The 20,649-nt window shown below is 38.6% G+C and overlaps 1 protein-coding gene across 4 annotated transcripts; it reads right to left on the reverse strand.

Annotated features, from left to right (window-relative positions):
• Positions 1-4,038: 4,038 nt before the first annotated feature.
• On the reverse strand, positions 4,039-19,166 carry LOC143440934 (uncharacterized). 4 transcript variants are annotated; one of them, XM_076927869.1, is made up of 6 exons: positions 18,879-19,165; positions 17,859-18,092; positions 17,404-17,486; positions 10,938-11,005; positions 9,000-9,126; positions 4,039-7,744 (listed from the first exon to the last, which is right to left on the reverse strand). In XM_076927869.1, the coding sequence occupies exons 2-6, from the start codon at positions 17,909-17,911 to the stop codon at positions 5,883-5,885; spliced, it is 2,193 nt and encodes a 730-aa protein (XP_076783984.1). In that variant the 5' UTR covers positions 17,912-18,092; positions 18,879-19,165; the 3' UTR covers positions 4,039-5,882. The 4 variants fall into 4 exon arrangements, with proteins under 4 accessions (XP_076783984.1, XP_076783983.1, XP_076783982.1 ...); XM_076927868.1 differs by having other exon boundaries at positions 10,938-11,008; positions 18,903-19,163; XM_076927867.1 differs by having other exon boundaries at positions 10,938-11,008; positions 18,879-19,163.
• Positions 19,167-20,649: the final 1,483 nt, after the last annotated feature.

Consider the following 20,649-nt stretch of genomic DNA (forward strand, 5'->3'; position numbering starts at 1 on the left):
CTAAATTGACTCACCAAGATACACACACACACACACACACACGTGTAGTTAAAATGGGTGGGAATGATGTAAACACACAGTACTCATGAAATCTTCAAAATAAATTGAAAGTTAAATAGAAAAGGAAGAGTTGTTTCTTGTGAAACAGCAAGGAAAAGTCATTTTCAAGTATGTTTTCAACTTGAATGCACTTCTTACTTGGGCTTCTTTTATCCACTCAAATCTGACTGTTTGATTAGTATCTCCCATTCTTTGCAACCCAGGGTTCTTGGTTTAGCTCCTGGTTTACATTAGACACAGTATGAGAAAGAGGCACATGGCCACTCCTGAATTATTCAGAAATTACCAGAATTTCTAACAGTACTGGTCTCAGATGAAACAGATGACCATATAATGTCTGTCAACTGTTATTTCATGACATATTCTGGAACATACAGAAAACATCCTCAGTTTGTGCATGCTGAGTGTGCATTCCACCACCAATGAACTGTTAGATGTTGTATTATTTAGTAATGGGTGCTTAAAATAACCACAGTGAACAATGAAGATGCACAATACCTCCAGCCATTAAAATATATAGAAATGACAAAATAAAAACATGGATCTTTTGCATAACCATAAATGCCCAATATTCAGTTCATTTTTAAAAAAAGATTTATTAAAAATATTTATTAAAGCCAGCTGGTGAGGGTATATGCTTTTTATCCCAGCACTCAGGAAACAGAGGCAGTCAGGTCTCTCTGAGTTTTAGGCCAGCATGGTCTACACAGTGAGTTCCATGACAGCATGGGCTACACAAAGAAACTCTGTCTCAGAAAACCAAAATATTACTACTGTTATTATTATTTATTATTGCCTGATGGGATGGTACATATCTTCAATCCAAGCACTCAGCAGGCAGAGGCACTGATTGCTAGCGAGTCAGAGCTGATAAATTCCCCTGACCACTGCCTGACTCCTTCCCTTTCCTTGCTGGACCTTTTATCTCCACTGTAGGCTGCCCTGACAGCAAAGGCTTTTGGCTGAGAAACTGGCCAACCCAGAATCTCCCTGTCCCCAAAGTACTAATTCTCCAGTAGTGCAACGCTCTGATGACTGAGCATTCAAATACTTGAGCCTATGGAGGCCAGTTTTATTCAAACCATTACATTCAGGGAAGACATTCATACTCATAAAATATATTTTAATAGTTTAGTATATAGATAAAATATCACACAGTGCTCTGTAAATACATTTTTTTCTTATTCATTAAAAACTAATTTAACCAACCATGGTGGTACTCAATCTCTATGAGTTCTAAGATAGCTTGAGCTAGAAAGTGAGATCCTGTCTCAAAATAAAACAAAACATCAACAAAAACAACCCCCCCAATAACCCAGTAACAACTAGTAATTGATATTAGTCTTATAATACATCATTTTAATTTATACTGAAGGCATGTTTTCCAAATGTAATTTATAATAATTGATAGTAACTAGTTTTACCCATTAACAGGATGTATAGGGCTGTGTTCATCAGCACTTGATTTTTGGTTGTTTTAAGGACATCGCCAACAGGCCAGGGACACTCACTTGGGGGGTCACAGGTGAGTAGAAAGGCTACCAATATACCAGCACCTTTGTCTTCCTGTGCTTGGTGGTTCATGGCCTGAAAAAATGAGACTATCCCAATGCATGTAACAATAATATCAGAAAGTCAACAGATTTAGGACACTGCTTCTGTGGAGCAGACATCGTGTAGTAATGTCATCGACCCTGATATCTTGATTGGGAATCATGTCCTGGGCCATGGTTTTCCTGTCTGTTCTGGTATTAGCAGCAAGCCAAGCTATGGAAACTATATTGCTTCAATGTAACACCTTTACAACAAATAGCACTTTGTCTCTCATCATTCTGTTCTGTGACTCCATTATATTAATTTTATCTATGAGTGTTTTGCCAACATGTTTGTATGTGCAGAATGTTCTTGCCTGGTAACCTAAGACTTAGAAGTTGTCAGATTCCCTGGAACTTCAGTTGTAAGCCACCAAGAGAGTGCTGGGACTCAAACTCCTGTCCTCTGGAGGAATAGTAGTGTTTTTAGCCAATAACTCAGAAACCTCATTCTCATGATGGAGGAAATCTCTGCATTATCCAGCATTGATTCGCCAACTGACAGCGCACTTTCTTCTATTCAGCAGACTTCTGAGTATCCAGTTAGCTTTGACTGCAGATGGGGTAGAACACTCCACAATTCTTTCTGTTAGTTAATTACATGGACTTTCAAAAAGAATACATGATTACTTACTCATCTCAGAAGCTATGATCATGAAGTTAAAAACAAATATCAACACACACACCCCACACACATGCCCCCCCCCCCCAACATTGACGTGTTTAGCCATAAAGAATGCTTATAATTGGAAAGGGCTAAGAATAAGCCAACTTATGGCAAACCCATTAATAATATCACATATTTCACATTACTACTGTTAAGAGGTCTGGTGAGGGATGATGAGATAATCCCCATTTGCCTTTGTTTTTTTCACCAAGTCCCAATATGTGACTCCTACCTTAAGATTTTGGAAGGTATCTTGGCCCAGAAACACGTCTCTGTCTGGCTATGTTCTGCACCTTTGCTATTTCCACTCATAGAAGGAGAACCACAAGATCCAAGCAGTTGACGGGATGGGCAGAAGAGAGAGGTTTCTGTCATCTGTGGATCACTCTTACCTATTTGGCCATAATCTAGCTATTCTAGATAAAATGTAAGTTACATAAACTGCGTTCAGCTTGTGGACCTCTGTGTTTCTAAGAAGGTAGAGCACATGCATGGCTGATCTGTTTTCCTCATCTCTCATATGGCACTGTTATTGAACACCTAAGTCAACAGCATCTGTGACAGTCTGACAAGATCAATGCAATTCAAATGCCAGCATGGCTGGGGAGGGGCTTCTCACACCACTAGCTAGAGTCAGACCCTACAAAAAGTAAGAGTTTGAGAAACATTGAAGCAATAACCTGTGGGTGTGACACATGTACATATGCAGCTAAGAAATCCTTAGGAAAATTACTTTTCAGTACTCAAGAAAGTTGGAGTATTTACTCCAACCGAAAAGCACAACGATTCATATAGAAACATTAAGACACAACAGAAATTAGCCAAACAGTGTGTTGCAAAGAAAAAACCAAATGAGTAAGAGAATTTGTTGTGTATTTGATTGGATGGGGAATTAGTTTTCTTTAGGGAGACAGCCCCTGAAAGGCTGTCCATGGTCTAGAAGATTGGTTTTACACATGCGTACATACAGAGTTGGCACTAAGTGGACTCAGGCATTTTTTTCTTTAATAAAGAGCACATAAAGATATGAAGCAATAGAATGAAGGTGGAACAAAGTTGAGAACAATGAAGGAAAGGTATTCAGGTATGAGTCTATCAAAAATGCATGATACACATATATGAAATTCTAAAACAATAAACTAGACTCTAGTATACTTATACCTTTTTTAGATTTATTTATTTTATGTGTATCTGTGTTTTGTCTATATGTCTGTCTGTCTGTATGAGGGTGTTGGATTCCCTTGAACAGACAGTTGTGAGCTTCCATGTGGGTGATGGGAATTGAACCCAGATCCTCTAGACCAGCTAGTGCTCTTAACCACTCAACATCTCTCCAGTCCCAATACTTATAAATATATTTAAATATAAAGAAAAAGCCATATCTCTGTGTTCAGGTGGGGCTGACAAGGGTTAGATACCAAGGAAAGTACTGCATGGAGGTTTGTAATTAAAACTTCCATAACAGTGAATAAGAACTCCAATTTCACTGCCAGGCAATTTCTGTTACATTCATTATATTTACTCAAACATGAAATATAAACTTTGACAAGATTATGCAAATCATTGAAGGTTTAAGTACTATGGGAAGATTCTGAATGAAAGCATTCTAGTGCTTGATCAAGCCTTGCAAATTATCCTGCATCTCTCAAATGTTCATATAAAACGAGAGGTTCAGGTTGGAGGCTAGACATTTACTCATTGAATTTCCACATAAAACCATTAAACACAGATGTTTTATTTATTTAAAAACATCACCTTACATAGAGTTGTAGAACATTTCAAAAATACATATGGTTTTATGAAAAGTATAGATAATAGTAGAACGGATGTTACTTTACTAACATTTGGAAACCTACAGTTATTATTGACCATTTTCAAAAAATAAAAAGCAAAGGTGTGAGTTTCATGGTGTACATTGTTCAACACAACTATAGATTTTCAAATATTAAATTTTACTTTCATCCGATATCTCAACTTTTTTCCACATGAACTTTATTGAAGAAATCCCAACAGAGATCAACAGTTCTATGGGTTTATCAATTTTTTTCAGATATTTCTATAGTATGTTAATAAGATCCCCCTGCCTCTGCCTATTGAAAGCTTGGATAGCCCTTTTCTTTTCCTATTGCTTAGCATACTTACCTCATATGTCTGCTCTTCCTTCCACAAATTAAAGCTCATCTCCATTTGTGTTACAGTATTGAAGCTTGCTTAGACTAATTCTTCACGAACCAAGTGATATTGATGACACTTTATTAACAGAGAGTAGATTTCCAGGAGCAGCAGGCAGCAAGCTCCAGTGCCTGTAAGCTGCTATGATCTCAGAATCCTGCCCACACAAAGAAAACTGAACTCCAACAGAGTAGGGCACTTCAACCACCATGTATTACAAATAAAAGTGAAGACTAACTCAGGAAACCAAAGGGATTCCAAGACAGGATTCTGCTCAGGTTGCAAAGGCTGAGTTTTACATAGTGATCCAATGAAAAAAACAACTGGGGATAAGTGGTTAAAAAAAAAAGTCGGTCTCCACAGGCACACAATGACAGAATTCTCTCTGGGACTGGAACACTGTCATGAATTAGCGTAGTCCTCAAAAGGTCATCAAGGCCTTTGTCTGTGCAGCATCTGCATGAAGATTGGACCCAGGGAGAATCTGAATTTGCCATCATGAGTCTGTCTAGATGGTTGGAGTCACCAGATGATTAGCAACCGATCATTAGCTACCTAACTTCATCACTCCTGTCTCAGATTCATCAGCTCTGAAGCATACACATTATCATAAAATCATCTGTAAGCAAGACAGCCTGGATGTATCCGAGTGTGAAAAAAAAACCTACTGTGTTTACATTTCATCAAATTTCAGTACTAGCATTACCCAAATGATAATATGAGTTTCATATTTACTCAAATAGAAATATCCTCCTCCACTCAGGTACACAACAAATTCCCTTATGCATTTGGTTTCCTTCTTTGCAATACACTTGTTTGTCTAATGTCTGTTGTGTCTTAGTGTTTCTATACTAATGTCTGTTGTGTCTTAGTGTTTCTATACTAATGTCTGTTGTGTCTTAGTGTTTCTATACGAATCACTGTGCTTTTCAGTTGGACTAAATACTTTTCCAATTTTCTTGAGTACTGAAAAACAATTTTTCCTGCACATTCTTTGGGATTCCCTGGTTATGTATGTACAGGTATCACACCTACAAGTTATCTCTTTAACGTTTCTCATTCTCTTGCTATCTGTATGGTTTGACTCCTAAATGATTATATTGAAGGTAAGAAAAAGAGGAGTCTTTATTAAAGGAGTTTCTTGGGTTTTCTTTCAGAATGAATTTTCAGATGTAGCTACAATTTTAACACTAGGTAAAGGCTTTGACAAAAATCAATGCATAGCATGGGTTCTCTAGCATGAAATTTCTAATGCACAAGACATGAGGATTTCACAACAGCGAACATTCTTGTGGTTTCCTTTTGGTTTGACTTTTCTGATTACATTTTATCCTCATGAATTAGTATAAACTCTTGGTATTTTCTATGATTTAATCATTTATCAAAAGCTGTCACACGTTTCTATGTCCATGTTTTCCTCCAATATGGATCCTGTTATGCTTTGTGAGAAGAGAACGCTGGGTAAAGGATTTCTCACATTCACCACATTTGTAAGGTTTTTCTCCAGTATGGATTCTGGAATGGGTTTTAAGGTTTGACAACCAATAAAAAGACTTGCCACACTCTTCACATCTGTAGGGTTTCACCCCAGCATGAATTTTCTGATGAGCTTTAAGACTTGAGCAGTGGGTAAAGGATTTTTTACATTCCTCACATTTGTAAGGTTTCTCTCCAGTGTGAATTCTGGAATGTCTTTTCAGGTTTGACAACCAATGGAAGAACTTACCACATTCCTTGCAATTGTACGGTTTCTCTCCAGTGTGGACTCTGTAATGTTCTTTAAGTCTTGACAACAGATAAAAGGATTTACCACAGTCTTTGCATGAGTAGGGTTTCTCTCCAGTATGAATTTTCTGATGTGTACTAAGAGCTGTACAGTGAGTAAAGGATTTGTCGCATTCCTTACACTTGTAAGGTTTTTCTCCTGTATGAATTCTATAATGGTTCTTAAGTTTTGACAACTGAGAAAAGCACTTGCCACATTCCTCACATTTGTAAGGTTTCTCTCCAGTATGAGTTCTGCAATGGCTTTTTAGGTGAGACAACACATAAAAACATTTGCTGCACTCTTCACATTTGTAGGGTTTGTCATCAGTATGAATTTTCTGATGTCTTTTAAGAGCTGTGCATTGGGTAAAATATTTGTCACATTCTAAACATTTGCAAGATTTCTCTCCAGTATGGGTTCTATAATGGCTTTTAAGTCTTGATAACTGAGAAAATGACTTGTCACATTCCTTACATTTGTAAGGTGTCTCTCCAGTGTGGATTCTGTAGTGGCTTTTAAGGCCTGACAACCAATGGAAGAACTTACCACATTCTTTGCACTTGTAAGGTTTCTCTCTAGTGTGGACTCTAAAATGTTCTTTAAGTGTTGACAATAGATAAAAGGATTTACCACAGTCTTTGCATTTGTGAGGTTTCTCCCCAGTATGAATTTTCTGATGTGTACTAAGACCTGTGCAATGGGTAAAAGATTTGCCACATTCCTTACACTTGTAAGGTTTCTCTCCTGTATGGATTCTATAATGGCTTTTAAGTCTTGACAAGCGAGCAAAGCACTTACCACATTCCTCGCATTTGTAAGGTTTCTCTCCAGTATGGGTTCTATAATGGCTTTTAAGTCTAGATAGCCGGGAAAAGCCTTTATCACATTCATTACATTTGTAAGGTTTCTCTCCAGTGTGGATTCTGCAATGGGTTTTAAGGTGAGACAGCCACTTAAAGGACTTACCACATTCTTTACATTTCCATGGTTTATCTCCAGTGTGAAGTCTCTGATGTGTACTGAGGCTTGAGCAGCTCCTAGAGAATTTCCCACAATTGTGTGCTTTCTCTCCACTATGAGTTCTTTGATGTTCAAGTCTGTGGGTAGAATCCCAAAGCTTATCATTTTCAGTATACTTGTGCTCCATCGTTATAGGGTGGATACTCTGATTTGGACTAATGTTGGAACATAAACATTTGCCACAGTCTTTATATTTGAAAAGTTCTTCTCTAGTATGTACACTTTTATGTCTGTTTAGGTTTGATGATTCAATGAAAGCATCCTGGTAGTTACGATGTCTGGACTTGTTGCAGTTTTCTGCAGTACCACTTGTGTTATAAGGTATACATGGAGAAGACTCATGAATCATTTTGCCAAGCTCCTTATATTTGTAAGACTTCTCTTGGATATTCACATGTTGACGGACTATATGCTCTGAGTGTTGATCCAAGACCTTCTCATATTTACCACACCTGTGGTGCTTCTCTGGGAAATGAGCACAATTAGGAATCATAGGGGTTGACTCGTGAGTAATAGATTCAACAGCTGAGTCAACTTCAGTTCTCTTAGACAAACGATAATTATTTACAACCCAGCTCTCAATAGTGGCCTTTTTATTTTCATCATTGTTGTATAGATGTACAGAACCTCCACTTTGATCTCCATCACACTGATAACAGAATTCTTTTTTATATATTTTATTTACATTTCAGATGCCATCCCCTTTCCCCATTTCCCCTCCCTAGAAAACCCCTATCCCATGCCCACTTTTCCTTTTTGCTTTTATACATTTTTAAAAATGTTAATCAAAGACTTTATAAGTTTGGTAATGCTCAATCAGAAGTGTAACCCAATACCCAACCTAGATATATAAACTATCTTTGACTGGTGGAGATACGTGAACATCTGCCTCCATGCCCCCCCCCCCTTTCTCTCTCTTTCTCTCTCTCATCTCCTAGCTTCACCCTTCCGATAACAGAATTCTTATTCTTATCTAACTATACTACTTGCAGAAGGTGGGAGAATTAGACGATGAAAAAAAATAACTTTGGAAAAAGAGCTATATGAAGGATTATATTTAAAATATTTTTCTCTTTGTAAATTTTATTTTCCCCCAGAAGTCATTAAAGAATAGTTTAATGCAATACTAAAATGAAAATATTTAACTTACTAAGTACATTACAATGCACATCATTGCTACACACAATTAACTAAAAACTTGGTGGGAGTGGGACAGCAAGTCCATGATGGTACACCTTTAATTCCAGCACCAGGAGGCAGAGGCAGGTAGATCTCTTTGAGTTCAAGGCCAGTCTGGTCTACAAAGTGAGTTTCAGGACAACCAAGGCTTCATAGAGAAACTCTATCTTGGAAAAAAACAAAAACCAAAACAACAAAAGGAAGAAAGAAAGAAAGAAAGAAAGAAAGAAAGAAAGAAAGAAAGAAAGGAAGGAAGAAAGAAAAAAGAAAGGAAGGAGAGAAGAAAAAAAAACAACTTGGTAAGAGAACTGGAGATGGGTTAGTAGTTAAGAGCAACTGTTGATTTTTCAGATGACTTAGGGAAATGAAAATGAAATTCCATGAAAAATTTTGTTTTTTGTTTGTTGGTTTGGTTCCTTTTGTTTTTGTGTTATGAGAATTTTCTTAATTCCTTGTAATTTCTAGACAGTATCAGAGAATTTATACATCTATATACCAGGTAAAAACAAAAGATGGAATTCTGCAAGAAAAATGTTCTCACCGACAGAGACCAAGTTGCTGTAATTCTCTAACATCACATCAATGAACAAAGCCTTCTGAGCAGAGTCCAGGCATTCCCACTCTTCCTGGGAGAAGTCCAAAGCCACATCCTTGAATGTCAACAGACCCTGTAATAGAAATTTAAAAGTTTTACCATGGGTACAAAGTGTCAAAAGAATTTAGGGACATTTTTTTGTGATATAGATGAGACAGGAAAATTATTCTTTCAGATGTTTTTTAGACGGGCTGTAGATATAGCTTATCAGTCAAAAGTACTGCTTATTCTTTCAGACATCCTTTGTTTCATTCCCACAACTTAGATGGCATCTAACATCCACCTGTAGCTCCAGTTTCCCATGATGCATTGCCCTCATCTGGCCTTTGAGGACAACATGCATGCAAGTAGTACATAGATTTATATGTAGGCAAAACCACCCATACAAATGAAAATAAAATTTAACTGCATATTCTAACTTTGTGTGCTATACAGCACTTTCCCCAGAATTTGAAACATTCTGTCCTGTCTGAAAAAAAATTAAAACATTTTTTTTAAACAAAATGTAAATCTGGGCCAGACAGTGGTGGTGCATACCTTTAATCCCACCACTTAGGAGGCAGAGGTAGGCAGATCTCTGTGAGACCAGCCTGATCTACTGTGTAAATTCTAATACAACCAGAGCTACACCCCAAATAAAAAAGTAAATCTGTCCACCACAGACTTTTTTTTTCTATAATATCCACCCTTGAAAAACAGTAGCTTCAACAAAAGAAAAAAAGGAGATGATGGGACATCCTTCCTCCTCCAAAGGTAGAGGTTAGAACAAAGTAATTAAGAAAGTTCTTATTAATATATTCCACATGATGTCATAAGACTCACCATCAGGAGAAGCTACACAATGGTTCGCTGTCTGAAACCACAGACAAAAGACAAAGAGAAAATACTTATCTCTCTAGTTTGGGAAGTTACCAGTGAACATTGGAATCAAGTGAATGATATGAGCAGGAACTCTCCTGAGACAAATAGATGCCAGGTGTGAACAAACACAAGCACAGCATCCTCGCTGTGTGATATCAAGTGCCAAAGAAACAAATGACTACAATCTGCATCTCACAGAAGCATCAATTTCAAGGCATGGTCAAAAAACATATTGCTGCCATCTTCAACTCTCTCTAGAGGGCTCTGTGTTAATTGTGTCCTAAGTCACACGCAACAAGCTCTTTCATGCTGTTCATATGTAAAATGCATTGAAACCAAACACATTGAGTGACATTCTCACTGTCACACTCATTTCAGTGCTGTGGTTTGCAGATGAGCTTCAAAGGTCCTAAAGGTCATGCATATTCCCTGAGGAGAGTTTGCTGCATGTGGCATATTATAATCCAATTGAGGATCCAAATAATATGTCTTTGAATCCTTTTCCAAAAAAATTATTAGGGATTTTAGCAAGGAAGTTGAGGTGTTTGAATGTGCACTTTCATAAACCTAGTTCAAGGAAACCTAAGTACATCCCTCAAATGGAATTACATGGCACAAGAGGCCTTGATAACTAACCTACAAGTACACAAATCCATCCTCTGTAGTAACCGAACAACAACATATTTGTTTGACCACAATAGAAGCATAGGTCTTTTCTTCATTGTGAATAGTTACCCACACACAAAGAGTATGGCTGGAGGGGGCTGAATAGAAAAAAGGCTGTGATACACAGTAGACATATATCTTAATCTTGAGTATTGGGAGAAAAAGAAATTTATGGGAAACAAACACTTCAGATGACATTATCAGAAACAGAAATAAAGGCTTCCAAAATTTTAATATATAACAATTCTCACTAGAAGGAGGAGGAGGAAGAAAAGGAAGATGAGGAAAAGGAGAAGGAGGAAGGGGAGGAAGAAGAGGAGGAGTCGTCAACATGACAGGGACCTGGGATGTACTTACTGGAGAAGCAGCCATTTCTTTCTGTTGCTCTGTTCTGAGTTTCTGTTTCAAGAACAATAATTGGGCCCCTTCTTGCCATTTTACATCAGGCATAAAAAATGCAAAACAAAAATTAATACTAATTTCTGTTAAAGAACAATGTCAAACCACATAAATAGACCCAAATATCAGAGTAATACCAGAATAATTCTAAAACAAGGAAAAAAAAATATATATACCAGAAAGTAATTGTCAACCATATTATTGCAGCCAGAAAAAAAATTATGTCTTAAATTTGACAGAGAAGTGCATTTGAAGACACTCATGAATTACAACATGCCATTCTACTCAAGTCATTGCAGATAATAATTAAAGGCAAATATACAAATATCAGTCAAAAACAAAATTATCCACAAGAATAAAGAAATAAAATATTTCATGTGAGTAACAGATGAATAGAAGAAAGCTAGGGAGTAACCACCTATATCTTTATAACTTCAAAATAAAGTTAATAAATATTTGTTTAAAAAGAGCTGCCATTAACAGAAAAAGCACAAAAAAGCCAATGTGTGTGTATATATTCACTTTTACAGTATTTCTATTTTATGTATATGAATGTTTGCCCGAGATGTATGAATGTGTACCAAACAAGTGTTGGTGCCCACAGACATCACAGTGCGTTGGATGGACTGGAGACAAGCATGGCAGTGTAAAGGCTGCCATGGTGCTGGAGAAGGAGCTGAGAGACTCAGTGTATACTGAGGACCAGCTGAGACACACAGACTTATGAACTGAAAAGTTACAGGATACTTGCCCTGGACAAGATAGACCATTTCCTGTAACCCACTCTAATAAAATCCCTTTTTGTACCTATATATAGATTCACTCTATCAGTTCTTTTCCTCTAGAGAATCCTAACTACATATGGGATGTGACTGCTCTACAGGTGGTCACATGAGGGCAGTGAAATTCACAGCAGTAACATGAATTTGACATCCGTTTAGAGACGAAGGTGTAATACAGCCAACTCAAAAGCTCCCAGTGAATACACCACATGCAGCAAACTCTCCTCAGAGAATATGCTTGGCCTTCAGGACCTTTGACGCACAACTGCAAACCACAGCACTGAAATGAGTGTGCCGATGAGGATGTCGCTCAATGTGTTTGGTTTCAATGCATTTTACATATGAACAGCATGAAAGAGCTTGTTGGGTGTGACTTAGGACACAACACAGAGCCCTTAACTCAACTTATGATACTAATGTAGATGAAGTACTTAAGAATGGGCACGTGTCCATTCTACACCACATCTACTTAACAGCCAAGAGGTTTTGAGATTTGTGTGCCTGTGGTTATCCGAAAACTGTGGCATCTGATGCAATTTACTTTCCTTCAATAGCAGACTTCTTTGTTGATGGGATGCTGGGTGATGACATCTTCCTGAATTATAAATTTGTTCACAATTAGAGTGGATCCTTATAACAGTTACTACTATGTACCTAACTGCATCATCAATATGATAAATCTTCTGTTGCCACATTACAATGAGCACGTGCCAGTCTCCAGCTCTGAGTCCCATGAACACAAACATTTATCACACATAGAAATCATTCCTAACTCTTCCAATTTGGTAAGAAGTGTCAACTGTCCTGTCATATATTCAGGCTCCACATTAACCCTAATACTAGGAGAGACACCTCTATGTTCGCTCCTGTACTGTTATCTCATCCGTGTTGAGTACTGAACCAAGGTTCTCTTTGAGAACAACACTAAGGCACTCTTAAGTGCCTAGCTACTTCTCCAGCCCCTCATTTACTGTCCCTTAATTAACTACTGAGAAGACCTAAATCAATGAACAGTGAGACAGAAGTCATGGAGCACTGAGGACAACTTGTTGAAATGTCATGTCAGGGTGAGTGTGAGGTCATGAAAACTAGTTGCACAGAAGTGTGGTAACAAATACGTGCTGAGAAGCTTGGCAACAAGAAGCTCTGGTTTTAGAGGACCTATGTCTATAATTATGTACCTGAGGGCTTACAATCGTAAGAATAAGTCAATCCAAAATAATATAAGGATATTAGAAATGCTTTGTAGAAATTAATGTCATAGAGACACACTGAAAAATACCAGGAGTTTATGTAACAGACTTGTTTCTATCAAGAAATAAAAGTTCTGACAAAACATGTTTTACCTAATCCCAACTAAGAGAGTAAATCCCTAAGCAATGGAATTAGAGCTGAAAGGGGGCATAACAATGGTTACCCTGTATTACTTTATGGAGTTCTGTAGAAACTCATCCCAAATAAACTGGAAATGTAGAAGAAAATGGTAATTCCTAGAAACAATCTTCTCTGTTACAAAACTAGAATAGATCTTACACAAATACTGAGATTTAAGCATTAATAATTTCTTCTAAGAATATTCCAGGACTAGATAGATTCAACATTGCATTCTCTAAAGGAACACCATATCATTACAAAGCTGCTTTAGATCTTGATCCCAAAGCAGATAAGGACAAGGAAATACATGCAAAGAAGAAGCACAGATCAGTTGTCAGGGTAGAAACTGATACAGATACTCTCGCTGAACTATAGAGAAGTAGAGTTCAGGCTGATTTCATAACAGGTGTGTAAGTACTTCAGAAACACAGCAAATAACTACACTCAGTGAGAGAAGAAACATGATCATGTCAAAAGAGCCATAAAATGTCGGGCCTTGGGAGAGGTAACATTTTTTAGCCTGTACCCTTCAGTCATGTAGAGGGCATGATTAACAAGTCTCCACCTCCAGAGATTAAAATATTAATGAGTTATCTAAAGGCGGGGGGGGGGGGGGGGGCGTAGCTAATTAAGTTATTCCCTCCCCCTCTTCCGCCTCCCTATAAAAGCCAAGGGAGCTTGGCTTTTGGGGGGAGCACGAACCATCTACACCCATTCACCAGGCATGAACAATAAAAGCTTTGGAAAACTGGACTCCACGTGTCTCCTGGGCCTGCCGCCACCAGGTTCCCAGCCTTTGGAACCCTGAGCCTTCCCTATCCAGCTGCTGGCCTGCCCGGGGACAACTGCGTGAATGTAGGACCCTCCTCTGGCAGTGTGGAAAGCCCGCTGTGGGACCCCACCACTGAACTCCTAGCCCCGCGGGTTTTTTTTTCCCCTACAATAAAAGGCCTGTGGCAAAATACCACATTTATCCATTATAAACGCTCTAAAGATACATACTTTAACATCATAAACACTAGAAGCCACAAACGTACATTCAACATTGCACCCACTGAGGAAAACTGGAATCATTACTCTCTAATCAAGGCAGAGACAAAGGTGTCCATTTCTTCCACACCAACTCAACAGTGTATCAACTGTTAACCAGATGAAGGAGAAAAACTTACAGGGGTCAATATAGAAAGTCAAAAGCAAGTTACCCCTACATGAAAGAAAAAGAATTCTGAAATTCAAAAACTTTATATTGTTCCATGAGAAAGCTCAGATCTGACAGCCCTCTTAATAAGCTATAAAATTCACATACAGCATCACTTGAAATTTTACATACCTACAAGAAGATGCTAAGTCAGCAGACCACTCACAATGTCTATAAATACCTTGGACATCCTGGTGGTAGCATTCATAGTCCCAAATTGTGTTGTGCGGATTGCTGTGGTAAAAGAGCCCATACACGGAAGTGAACCCTGGATGCTACAATCCCTACCTGTTGAACACCAGTGTAACAGTGCCAAGACTATTTTGTAGTTAAGGAAGACTTTCTGGTTGGATTTGTAGCCAGCTCCACATTAATAAACAGATGGATATCACTGGAAAGCTGGCCAAAAGCCTATGACTGGGAAGAGGCAGGCCCTAGGAAAGAATCCATTCTTGACTTTTTATTATATATACAAATACTCACACTGGTCTTTAGCTCATTCTGTTTGTACTCATAGACTAGGGCTGCTTTTACCCCAGGACAGAAAAACTTTGTATAACAACATGAAACAGTTACTTCAGAGATCACTGACTGCAAAGCCTGTGGTAGGAAATCTACACTACAAAATCCAAATCTCAGGGAATACTACAGGAGGAGGAGGAAAAGACTGTAAGAGACTTAAGATAGGGAGGTGATATATGAAAAACTGTACTGTCATAATACATAGCCGTTGGAATTATGCACACAAATGACACCCTAGCTACTCGTTCAAGATTGGCACAAAAGGCACATGAAATAAAAGGGCAATAATTGGGAAGTAAATATGGATAACCAGGAATGGTAGGGAAGGTGATGCAATGACGGATAATGGTGAGGGGCAACTGTAATCACAGTACACGCAATAGGCAATGATTAAATATCAAAACTAATCATTATAAAATTTGTAAAAATTTAAAAATGATAGGAAATACTAATACCTATTTGGAGGTAAAATTTTAATCATTTATACAATCATCCAATTATAAAACCCTTGTACTGTAATTGCTGGTACTTAAACAATTAATATTAAAGAGAACCTCCTACCCCAACCCCCATCCCTGTCTGCAACAGGATTTCTCTGTGTAACAGCCTGGCTGTCCTGGAACTCTCAGGCTGGCATCAAACTCACAGAAACCCACCTGCTTCTGCCTACTGATGCTGGGATTAAAGGTATACACCACTACTCCGGGCTCAAAAAATACATTTCTCTAATGGGAAAAAAAACAAACCTCAAAAACATAAACAAGCAAAATAAAGTCCTCTAAAATGAACTCTTTAATTTGTTGAAGGAACTGAATAAATACTTGAAGATGGGAAGAATTTCCATGCTCATGTAACAGAACATATAGTACTTTAAAAATTACAATTCTAATGGAAGAGATTGGTATGATTAAGTCCAACTCCACGACAATCAAATTCCCCATCATATACCTCACAGATACACTACAGAGACGCTTACAAATTTCCACGGAAGCACAGACACCCTGAGAGTACAGAGCAGAGCCTACGTTATCCTAGCTTCGATTCTAGATGACACTGCAGAACCATACACTACTGTGGGAGTGGCAGATGAGTAGACACACAGCCCAGTGAAACAGAGCAGCAGACTGAGAACCAGACTAATAGCAATGACCATGTGAATCACTAAAATAACACATACATGTTGCATAATAGGCAGCTTTGTCAACTAACGATGTTGGGAAAAGTATCTATCCACACAGAAGTATGAACCTGGGTCCAATTCTCTCCCAGTGTACAATGGATCACAGACTTTCGTGTATGATCTACAACAATGAAATCTGCATAGTAACAGAGAGTAGAAATATATCCATATGTGGACACAGGGAACTTGTTCATGAACAGAACTACATATCATGGCAAAAGAACACAAACTGACAAACAGAACTGCATTCGATATGAATGCATTTCACAAAATCGTCCAAATACAAGAAGCAATCAATGTGGGATTATAGAGAGAAAATAGACAGACAGTGATGCAGGGAAAGCTTCGACATCCACCAGTCTTCGAGGCACAATGAAATCAGACAGAAGACCAATTGTCTAACAGGTATCCACAAAATTCAACCATATAACAGTTGGAGATACCCAGGCAGAATTGTCTAACATCAAGAGATGCTCATCAATGTGGCTGTGTCCTAGAAATGCCAGAATTAAAAAAATTAACAAATATCAATGTTTTCGAAACTCTCTTCTCTGAATCTGAAACACAGATACCATTATCAGGTAGGAAACAGAATACATTAAAAGACACAGTGCTATAATGTTCTAATTCTAACATAGAAAGACAATGTAGAGGAGGTCCGTGTACTATAAATATTCTAAGCAATCTATACCAAAATCTTACAGTTATTTTTATAGAAACACAAAAAAAAAATACTAAAATGCGTGAACTTATGAGAAGCCACAGATATAAAAAATTATGAGAGAAGGATCAAACCGAGAGGTGATTTCAAAATACATTAAAATTTTAGCGGTGCAAATTGTGAGTACTGTTTTGAAGACTGATAAGAGAGCAATGGGAAGACAACAAAGATGGAGTTTAATACCCCCAGATAATAGACAGTGCTAAGCGATGCTTGTCAAATTCCCACTGGCATGATTTTATGGAATGGAGAAATTAACGTGAAAAGATTTAGAACCAAAGAAAATGCAATAAGCCCCAGAATTTTGAAGCAGAAGAAAACCTAAAGGCATCAAGTGTCCTAGTGAAGCACTACATTAAAATTATAGGAAGGAAAACCATTTAATATTGGTACAAATACATGATCAGCAATACAAATGGGAGAGAGAGAGCATCACTCATAATCAGAATCAAATTGCAATTGTTCCTAGTATTTATTCTTACATAGAGAATGTTCTAACATGTACAATAGGATAGTCCTGAGGAGATTATTCTCAGTGGAATTCTCCAGAGTCATTTCTACAACAGAATGTGGCAAAACTGACTTCATGTCCCATTTCCACAGTCACTTGAACCCCTTTCCACCCCGTTGTCAATCCTCCAACATACCTGGATCCTTTGCTCCTGTTGCCTCTCTCTCCTCCTTCCAGGACACTTCAATGATGAGCAGGTGTGGCTGAAAAGTGCAAGCTCTGTATAGGAGAAAGAGATTCTTCAGTAAGTACCAGGATTTCGAACACAGTACTGTGCTCAGTGGAAATACAGAACCGGGAACAGAAGGTTCTACAAATGATCTCCCAACTATTCTATAGGGTCAGCATGCTGAAAATATTTAGGTAGCATTTGAGTTTCCATAACTTTAATCCTACTTCTAATCATAGCTCAACCAACATTCAAGGGAAGAAATGGATCTATATTACTGGAATGATATTATATACTACTGAGTATCTGATTTCACCATTGAACAAAAATGAAAGAAGCCTTACACCTCCCAAAAGGACAGACTAGAAGAACAGATGAAATTTCATGAAAACTTTGTCCTTTTCTCTGAGGCTGTCACTTACTTCTGTGAGATGTGGGACTCATTCACAGAGACTTTACACACATGCAGAGTCATTTCCTTAGGAACCCTGAGAAGAATCCAGGAAGACTGCAAGAAACTATTGTCACCCACAGAAACGGGATTGCTGCAATTCTGCAATGTTCAGTCTCAGTACAAAACCCTATGAGCAGTGTCCAGGCTTTCCCCCTCTTCCTGAGAGAAGCTCACAGTCACATCACACTGCATGTCAACAACCCTGAAATAAAAAAAAGCAAGTTTGGCCATTTGTCCATTGTCAGAGTGTGTTTCTTGCAGCAGAAATGATGCTTTCTAACTTTGCCCTAATATATATTGTTTTCTAATGAAAACAGTGTGGCCTGATATTCTCACATGCAACATACATGTACTTTTCTGGACTCATGAGGTGTGCCTTAAAACCTCAGCATAAGAACACACACTTGTTACATTTACATCAGAGCTATGCATCTCAAATACAAAATTAACAGTGAGTAAAAACTTCCCTTAATAATTGTTAAAATTTACAGCCATAACTGTGTAGCTTGACAAAACAAAACAAAACCAACCAACCAACCAACCAACCAAACCTGATCAAAATCTGCAGTTACTCCTTACGGAGCTGATAGTTAACAAGCTCTCTGGGACCTCAAAGTCTGTATGTCAAATGCCACTCTCTTGAATAGGAAAGGGGTAGACCAGGGGTGTTAGGAAGTATGTTTGAATTTAAACGGTTTTAGTTTTTGCATAACAGCAAAAAAAAAAAGAGAGAGAGAGAGAGAGAGAGAGAGAGAGAGAGAGAGAGAGAGAGAGAACTGTTTGCAAATGTCAACACATAAATTCAATTAGTCTAAGAGATACATTTATGAGAATATTTTGTACATCACAGATAAATGATAAAATCAGCATGTGCCCCATTTCATACGTTCTCAAACTTATCTTCAAGGGTATTACCTTCACCAGAATTGTAAAAGCCGTATCCTTATAGGCAATAGAGAGCTTAACAAGCCCCTGGTCCAGTTCCTACCTGTTTTACTACAGCGCCACTGACCTAGGAGATTCTTGGACCGCTGAGCTGCGGCTCCAGCCACTGTGGTGCTGACTGGTGACTCTCCAGACCGCTCCACAAGGCTCCAGTTGCTGCAGTAAGTTTTCACATCCACGTGAAACTTAGGCCAGTGTCGGGCACCCAACCCGCAAACAAAGATTTCCCTGTGGTCCCTCAGAGAATGGAGGGTTTTCCGGCCCCTCCCTCCTGTGGCCCTTGGAGCCGCCTTTGGGTCCGCCTATTATAGACAGGTTCCGGTTGCGTAAGTTCTCTGACCCAGCCCACCGGTTCAAATACCCAGTCCAATTGAGTTTTCCAGGCATTCCTAGCAGGCTTTCTTTTTCTCATCACTCCTTTTATCTAGACCAGTTTCCCCGCCCCGTGGAGACTGGTCCCTCCCACTCTGTCTTAGGCTGCCATCCACACAGCTCCAGATGTCAGGCTGCTCTGGATCTGCTCTGCACACCCATCACATGACCACTGGCATCCTAGACCAGAACTGAATATAGTAGGACGCTGCACCCCAGTACCTGCCCCTCCAACCCCCCCGCCCCAGGAACCTTGGGTTCGGAACATTTTAGATGCAGGATAGCCTAACACCTCGACTTGACTGCCAGCCTACGGGCTACATACATCAAACAATAACAGGTTAAATTCAGATGCCAGAGTCCGATCTACAACACACACACAAAATGACAAGCCAAAACCCAATACTACAATTGTTAGTTGGGGACAGATTATTTCAGGAACTTGGATTTTGGAAAGAAATAGATGCATAACAAATCCAGTCGTCAGTCCTTTGCTAAGAGCCTAGGGCTGAATTCGTCCCGCGGTTTGCTGCTTTCACCACTAGGTGGTGGTTTTGTCATTTCACTAACTCAGAAGGAGTTAAGTCTGTGACTCCGGTTAAAGGTGCTTTGAGAAAAAACAGAAAATTTCTTTGGAAAACAAAAACGCAGTGGTGAATGAAGAAACTTTTGGTTGTCGGTACAAAAAATAAGAAAGGGTATGGGGGATCAGCCCTAAAAATGTCAGTTACAACAGTCCATCTCTAGCTCTGGGAACACTGAGGAAAAAGAATGGGTCTTGAAGTAAGAAGGGAAAGAGGCAAAGACATGCCATTCTCTAAACTCCATACAACGACTGCAATCAGTATCCAACAGCAACTGTACTTTCGTGCACTGACTTCAAAGAAGACCACAATCCGTCCAGGAAAGGGAGATGGCTCACTTTACCTCTCAGTAAAGTAACCTTTGCTATGGATAAATTGTAGGAGAAGAATCACTGCCTTTAGTTGTTATCCTCGGCGGAGCACATCAGGCTCCAGCACATAGCTCCAAACTGACAGTTTCAATCTCAGTGGTTCCCATTCAATATGAGGAGAGATGAACACAGATTGCTGGAACTGAGGACCAGAATAGCACAGAGGTAAGTGAGATTGGGCAGTATTTGAGTGTGTATACATATGTGTGTGTAGTGTATGCTTATACACACATACTATACACATTTGAGACACACATATATGTACATATGCACATACATACAGTATGTATATATACAGACACTGTGTATGTATACATATGCATGTGTAAATTAGCTAATTATAACAAACTTTCTACATGGCCACATCAGTCTGTAATTTCTTTTTGAATGTATCATTATCTGATTTAATACAAGGTACTAACTACTAAGAGTCAAGATATTTCCTTTTTTGTGGCAAGAAGTACTAAATGTTAAGTTTAAAGAAGTA

The sequence above is a fragment of the Arvicanthis niloticus genome, chromosome 30, assembly GCF_011762505.2.
Source record: "Arvicanthis niloticus isolate mArvNil1 chromosome 30, mArvNil1.pat.X, whole genome shotgun sequence".
NCBI classification, from domain to species: Eukaryota; Metazoa; Chordata; class Mammalia; order Rodentia; family Muridae; genus Arvicanthis; species Arvicanthis niloticus.

Bases quoted from the DNA above. Each gene is read 5' to 3' on its own strand.
- LOC143440934 (XM_076927868.1), bottom strand. From the start codon at position 17,911: ATGACTCTGCATGTGTGTAAAGTCTCTGTGAATGAGTCCCACATCTCA. The intron at 11,009-17,403 runs GTATGTTGGAGG...TAAAATGGCAAG, and splicing joins AACAGGAGCAAAGGATCCAG to AAGGGGCCCAATTATTGTTC. The intron at 7,745-8,999 runs GTGAGAACATTT...CTCATTTCCCAG, and splicing joins CAGCAACTTGGTCTCTGTCG to AGAAGCACCACAGGTGTGGT.